The sequence below is a fragment of the Osmia lignaria genome, chromosome 16 (genome assembly GCF_051020975.1).
Source record: "Osmia lignaria lignaria isolate PbOS001 chromosome 16, iyOsmLign1, whole genome shotgun sequence".
NCBI classification, from domain to species: Eukaryota; Metazoa; Arthropoda; class Insecta; order Hymenoptera; family Megachilidae; genus Osmia; species Osmia lignaria.
In genome coordinates this window covers 5,606,998-5,614,583 of record NC_135047.1, presented here as the reverse complement: position 1 = coordinate 5,614,583, position 7,586 = coordinate 5,606,998, and the positions used below count along the sequence as shown (strand labels likewise).

General features: G+C 35.5%; 1 protein-coding gene across 5 annotated transcripts; it reads left to right on the top strand.

Annotated features, from left to right (window-relative positions):
- Positions 1 to 318: 318 nt before the first annotated feature.
- On the top strand, positions 319 to 7,586 carry LOC117601191 (glutamate receptor ionotropic, kainate 2). Of its 5 annotated transcripts, none has more exons than XM_034317643.2 (16): positions 319 to 589; positions 2,144 to 2,225; positions 2,330 to 2,488; positions 2,583 to 2,764; positions 3,044 to 3,201; positions 3,321 to 3,462; positions 3,605 to 3,907; positions 3,964 to 4,182; positions 4,479 to 4,685; positions 4,750 to 4,834; positions 5,300 to 5,576; positions 5,666 to 5,864; positions 6,555 to 6,798; positions 6,931 to 6,980; positions 7,056 to 7,205; positions 7,350 to 7,586. In XM_034317643.2, the coding sequence occupies exons 2-16, from the start codon at positions 2,156 to 2,158 to the stop codon at positions 7,530 to 7,532; spliced, it is 2,628 nt and encodes an 875-aa protein (XP_034173534.1). In that variant the 5' UTR covers positions 319 to 589; positions 2,144 to 2,155; the 3' UTR covers positions 7,533 to 7,586. The 5 variants fall into 5 exon arrangements, with proteins under 5 accessions (XP_034173534.1, XP_034173530.1, XP_034173533.1 ...); XM_034317639.2 differs by having other exon boundaries at positions 331 to 589; positions 6,865 to 6,980; positions 7,350 to 7,585; XM_034317642.2 differs by having other exon boundaries at positions 347 to 589; positions 6,573 to 6,798; positions 6,865 to 6,980; positions 7,350 to 7,584.

Sequence of the window (7,586 nt, the reverse complement as noted above, 5' to 3'; positions counted from 1 at the left end):
TGGAAATTGAAATCAATAATCTGAATGATCAGGATGATTGTTTTAGAGTACACACATAATTTCTTGAAAGTCAGTATTCTACAAATAAACACAAAGACAGAGACGTTATAAATAGAATCTACTTATACCATCATCATTCTCAAGAGTCATCTTCCAAAGAAAATTCATTTTCATTACACAAACACTTTTCTAATCTCCAAAAATTTTTAATATAAAAAACAATAAATTTTTCTGATAAATAAATATTTATTCCACTGTTTCGTACACTCACAAGAAGTAACAATGGTTTAACAGATCAGCAATTTATTTAATAAGCACTAATTAACTCTTTCGATTCAATGAACTATCAAACGTTAAAAAAGAGCGATCAGCAAAGTCTAACAATAAGTTAAGTTCGAATTAGATGCCGGCGATGTTACGGTATACAAATGAGTCGAAGAGATTTGGAAGGGAGGCCGCGTGTGCGCAGTGAAAAAGCACTCGAGCAAAGACGTTCGGAATTCGAGTGCTAGCCGCGAGGTTCGTTCTGAAAAGCACGTTTGGCAAACTTCCGTTCCAGGTAACCAACCGCACGTAATCATAATTTTAGGTAAGTTCCTTTTCCTTTAACGCTCCACGCATTAGATGGTCGCTTTGACCCTTTGTGACTCTCTTTTACGTGAAACGACCGTCGTATTAAAGTTTGCTCTCGTGCTTTCAATTTGATCCTTTCTTAAATCCTCTCTAACCATGCAGAAAAATTTACTTTTCTATGTAATTATGATAATAAAGGAAGATTCCATTAAAATTTTCGTATGCTTGAATAATTAATTTTCAAATTTATTTCAACTAATAATTAATTTTCAAATTTAGGCTTTCAATTTTCTATCTTAAATTATTAGTGCAATAGTCAAATAATAATTGGTATATTATTATAACAGTTCATTTCTAAATTTCTATCTCCAATTATTCTAATGACAAAATAGTGATACTATTCAAATCTTTTTCTACCCTTCCTCTTTTTTAATTACTCAAGCTTCGGTCATCGACATCAGCTGATTAACAATGTATTAACTGCAGTAATTTCCAGAAAAATGGTCGTTCTATTTACGATCTTTTAATAGATCGACGAAGATATTTCAAAAACGGGGAGAGGGCATGCTGCACGACAATTCTTAGAAACACTTTGACGATATTAGAACATGCGTTCGATTCTCGGTATAAAACCTCGATTAATTGTATAATTCAAGGAAAACTGTGTCACAGAGCTTAAGCGACACAAGCCAAGCACCGTGACGTTTCGCGCTAAATATATATCGGGCGACGTAACGCGTGATTTCAAAGATTTTCGTCTCTTTTTCACCGTGATTTTCAAGCTGCCACGTTGACACGGTACAAGCGTCGCGACGCGGAATCCACGTCGACGGGACCAAAAGCGCGGACCATGAACGAATGAATGAAAAAGAACAGGGCAAACCACGTGCGTCTGGCAAAGCGACAATTCAGTTCCTCTCGCGTTTCGTCTCGAGAGGATACAGCGGGCGTAAAAATTGCCGCTTCTAAAATTATCCCATGCTAACCGAAATCATGTCCCCATTTTTACCGACGCGATTTCTAAAACGTAAGTCGAAGAGTAGAAAGTTTTCCAAGGCGTTAAATAAAATACCAGAAAAATTTCTTTCAAAATTTCTTTTCAAATGAAAGTTAAATTCGAGTTATAAATCATGTCGGGTGAACAGACTAGGTTCTGCTATTGGAGGGTTGAAAAGCAAAAGCTCCGGGGACAAATCGACGAGGGTTTGACGGCTCGCAAAGCCTCCATCGACGCCTTCAAATAAATAATCGAACTCAATATTGGAGGATTGATTTTAGGCGCGTGTAAATATTTACGCGGCCGGAGAATTCGAGCGCGTAATGCTTTCCGTTCAGTTTACACAACGTCTCGCGCGGTTAAGTGCTCGTTCGAATCCCAGCAGTCGGTTCCAGAATCGTGTGCCAGCTTATTGCAAATAAATTCCCGTCGATCCCTCGAGTCTTTGATGCTAATCGCGTCTGACTGGGCAGCTTTATGCGAGCTCTGACCATCCTGTGAAACATCAACGGATTCGGCTAACTCCAGCTGTTTTCTTTTAATTTCTGTTTATCATTGCCTCTCTGCGCACAGAATGACTATAAGATGCTGGTCAAGTGTCTCCCGTTGATCTTCTTTTCCTGCGTTCTGGCGTTTCCCAAAAGGGTTCACATAGGTAAGAATGAATGAAAATTTTCTTAAAAGTCAAGTCCAAGATATGAATTTTAATATCATCCGTCTGGAACTCATATTTCAGAAATATTTGCATTTTTGTTTCAGGAGGACTGTTCGACAATGAGGAAGGAATTCAGCGCACCTTCGAAATGTCGGTGAAAACCGTGAACAAAGAGCGACACGAGAACGAGGAATTCGCGAACGTGTTTCTCATCGCAGAGTCGAAGGAAGTTGGAACAGACTCCTTTGAAGTGTCGCAAACAGGTACAGTTTAATTCGCCGATTCAAAGCTTCTCTATTCGTAGGTTATTGCTTATGTCACTCATTCTACGTTTTCGATCCGATCGACCACGTTCAGTATGCGAATTGTTGGACACGAAAGTGGCCGCGATATTTGGGCCCCAGAATAAATTCACCTCGGAACACGTGCAAAGCATATGCGACACCGTGGAAATGCCACATATTTATGGTAGATGGGAGGCGTCGCAAGCTCGTGGAAAAGGGATAAATCTCTTCCCCCATGCGGAGACACTGTCGATAGTATGTAAAATAATTATTCAGAAAATTTGGTGACTAATTAGAACCTTATTTTTCCAGAATTTAAATTATGATATTATCCCTCGTTCATTTTTAGAAATTAATTAGAATTCAAAACCTCATTTTTCCAGAATTTAAATTATGATATTATACCTCGTTCATTTTTAGAAATTAATTAGAATTCAAAACCTCATTTTTCCAGAATTGATGTTACTATTATACTTTAATTAGAATTGGGAATTTTAAGTGTTATATTGATTAACGAATTCGATCTACCATCAGGTTTTCGATAAAATGATAACCGATTTCGAATGGAAAACTTTTGCGATATTATACGAAAGTGCAGACAGTTTAATTCGTATTCATCGTTTGCTGGAACGTTGGGACGCGAAAAGCCATGCGATCTTTTTGTACCATTTGGGTCCTGGTCCGAGTTACAGGTACAGCAATAAAATAATTAAGAACAGCTGGAATTAATTGGAGAATTAATCATCTGGGACATTGAATGTTCCTCGATGAGAGTATAAATTAATTACACCGAGGTGATGCATTTTTCCAGAAAAGTAATACGAGGGATTAAGGACGAAGAAATCGAGAACATCATTATTGATTGTTCGATTAATCGTCTCGCTGAGGTGCTGAAGCAAGCGCAGCAAGTTGGTGTCCTGTCGGAAAAAAACAAGATTATAGTGACTTCGCTGGTAAATTGAATTTTTCATTACTTTATATTTCAACAGGATGGCTACCATAGATGATCAGAGCTTCAAATACAATTTGAAAAATAAAAAGGAAGCAGTAGAAAAATTCTAAGCAAATCAAATTAATTTGTATTAATTTTTACAGGATCTCCAGACACTGGACTTGGAACCCTATCAATTTTCGGGGGTGAATTTCACAGGTGTTCGATTGATCGATCCAGAAAATCCAGTAGTAACAAATGCAGTAGAAATGCATAGAAACGAATGGGGTTTTGACGACCCCTCTCAACTCCGAGTAGAACCTGCGCTCATGTACGATGCTGTGCAACTTTTCGCCAGAGCTTTCAAACGTTTGAAAGATGCTGTTAAAGGGGATGTTAAACAATTACCTTGCAATGGTACTATAAGTTGGGAACACGGTTATAGTTTGAGCAATTTTATTCGTTTGGTAAGTTTATTTATTTATGTTAGAAGAAATGTAATTGAAGGTTGATTATTTCTTAGAGCGAAATGGAAGGTTTGACCGGTTTGATCAAGTTCGATACAGCTGGATTTCGTAGCGATTTCCGTTTAGATATCGTTCATGTAACGGAAGAGGGGTTGACGAAAATTGGATTATGGAACAGCACCAACACCATCCAATGGTTGCCGAAAGTTCATCCCCCGAATTCAGATATTGAGTTCAGTCTTCAGAACAAAACGTTCATCGTACTGATTGCTATCGTACGTAAGGAATAGAAATTGATACGTTAACAGAGTAAAATTTAGGAAATAAAAATAAATTAATATTGGGGCTAATTAAAATAATAATTTCCATGGTGGTTACTACAGAATCACAAATTCAATTAATTTAATATTCAGTTTTCTTCTTTGACGTTGAATTTAAATTATTAATCAGAGGAATATTAACAAATATTCAAAATTTAATCCACCAAAATTGTATTTCCAGAATTTTATTCATCAAAATTTTTCCTTCCTTCTGTGTTTCATCTGTTCATTTCATTATACATATTTTTCAGAGTCATCCCTATGGTATGTTAAAGCGATCGGCGGACACAATGGTCGGAAATGATCGATACGAGGGATTCGGTATCGATATTATTCAGGAGCTCAGTAAAATGCTCGGTTTCAATTATACATTCGAAGTGCAAGGTGATAACGTCTATGGATCGTATTCGAAGCAGAAAAAGAAGTGGACGGGAATGCTTGGAAAAATAATTGCTGGTGTTAGTAGTCTGTATATCACGAAAAATATTCCGAGATACAACTTCCGGTGATATTCTGTTGCAGGAAGCTGATCTAGCGATCACTGACTTAACTATCACGTCTGAAAGAGAAGCAGCAGTAGATTTCACGATGCCATTTATGAATTTAGGTATGTATCTTTTAATTTTAAACCAACATGAATCAATTAATGTGGAGGGTGTTAAAAAAGATTTCTATCATATTATTAATTAGAAAAGAATTGATTAAAATCTTTTTATTTGATTTGATAAGTACTACACCTTTTCATCAGCTTGTACAATATATTCTCGTTAATCATTTTTAATTAAATTAATCTACTTAACTCTGATATCAAGGTGCTATAAATGTTTCTCATGGGATCCATCTATTAACACGTTGACTGCCGCAGTAGAAATACCTATTCTTAATCAGACATGATAATATAAATTATCAATTCCCCGATCTAATGTTCATTATAGAATTTCCTTTGTTCTTCCATTCTTAAACTATTCAATTCAATTAAACAATATTACCTTTCCACTTTTAAATTTATAGAAAATTTTATCGCGTTAATCAACTTATGTTAATTTGTATGTGTTTGCATTAATCTTTGTAGGTATAAGTATTCTGTATAGAAAGCCAAGGAAAACACCACCCAGTCTGTTCTCCTTCTTATCGCCATTCTCTGCTGGTGTATGGTGGTATTTAATCGGAGCTTACATATTAGTGTCCGTGGCATTATTCGTGGTTGGTAGACTATGCCCAGCAGAATGGAATAATCCATATCCTTGCATCGAGGAACCTGAGGAACTGGAGAACCAATTCACCTTTAAAAACTCTCTATGGTTCACCATCGGTAGTATTATGCAGCAAGGTTCCGAAATTGCACCCATGTAAGTCTAATTTTCGTATTATCAATTTTTTTTTTTTATTTTAACCAGTCAGATAAAATTTTATTATGTAAATTTCCACACTTCTACAGAGGACTTTCAACACGAATGATGGCTTCTTCATGGTGGTTCTTCTGTCTGATCATGGTTTCATCTTATACAGCAAACTTGGCGGCGTTTTTAACCGTCGAAACCTTAGTATCACCTTTCTCCAATGTTGAGGAATTAGCTAAGAAGAAGACCATCAAATACGGTGCCAAAACTGGAGGATCCACCCTGACGTTCTTCAAAGTGAGTATTCTATTTGCATACTTTACTCTCCCAATAAATTTGATAAAATGTCTTTTGAATAAGTCGTCAGTAGACAGACATTTACAGGATCATTACAGCACCCGATGTACTTTGTTTAAGTGTAAGAGATTTTTCAATTAAGACTATTATCACACTTTGTACTCTTTAAACTTGACATTCTGAACACTTGCGCGACTAATTCTGAACTCTAATTTACCTAACCGAATCTTCATTTATCTTCATAAACAATAGTTAATGAATTAATTATATAGTCCATTTTATATATGTGAAGTATATTAGTAAGTAATGTATGTCCCCCTTTGTAATAACATTCTTATAGCTTTAATTTCTCATAAGGTATTCCATCATTTCTAATTAAAAATCACCCTAGAATAGCGAAGTAATAATAATCTTTGAATATAGAGTATATTAATCATGCTTATTTAAAGTAGTTTAGATCAGAATATCTTTCCTCACCCAACATTGTTTTATATTTATTAATTTGAATGCCCCTCATTTAAATAATATTAGACTTTCATAACAAACAATTAAATTTGATGTTGCATTTCTTTGACTACTAAATATTTACGTAGAGATTTCAACTTGAAATTATTTCACTTGCTAACTGGCGAACCAAACGTTAGGCAAACGAAACTTGTTGTCATTTCTTTTAATATAGTTTTTTCAAAGAATTCTGCCCATTCCAAGGATTCCAACTACTCGACGTACAAGGAGATGTACGATTACATGAAGGAGAACGAAGATGAGGTCCTCACTCAGGACAACGATTCGGGCTTGAAGAAGGTCCTCATGGAAGACTATGCGTTCCTGATGGAGTCCAGCTCGATAGAATACATCACCGAAAGATATTGCAACGTGACACAAATTGGAGGACTTCTGGATGCAAAGGGTTATGGGATTGCAATGAAAAAAGGTAAGCTTTCTTTTAGGTAAAATTCAATTTATTCAAATTAATTCTGATCAACATAAACAATTACAGATTCACCATATCGTCATGCACTGAATACTGCCGTATTAAAATTGCAACAGAGTGGTTTGATTACAGAATTAAAGACTAAATGGTGGACGCAGAAACGCGGGGGTGGAAAATGTCGAGTATGTATTCGTAAAAATTGGAAGAAAAATTATATATAAACTTAATTTTTATAAAATTAACATTATAATTTATAGGAAGATAGCGGTCAAAGTATGGCAGAGGAGCTGGATCTTGACAACGTGGGTGGTGTTTTTCTGGTATTAACTGTTGGTGTTGCTGTCTCCTTTTTCTACACCATATTTGAACTTCTGTGGGAGATTGGTTGCACATCTGTACGCGAAAATGTAAGAATAATTAAATATGTAATTTCAATCACATCTTGAAATACAATGTCTTAGAACTACTTTAAATTTTAAACCTTAGATCTTACCTTAAATGCTAAAATCCATAGGAAGATCCATTTTAAGTATGTCGTATTCATTTATCAGATTTCCTTCAAAGAAGAACTCATGGCTGAAGTTAAATTCATCGTAAAATGTGGTAGTACGTCAAAACCAGTAAGAAGGAGAAAAGGTTCTTCCAACAGAAGTGGAGAAGATAGTACTCGAGGTTGCACTCCTCCTTATGGTTTTATCCCAGCGATTAGAATACCCAATTCTGAGGATAAATAAATTTATCTATAATGAAATATTTTATTAAAATATAAATACATGTAAATAAATACA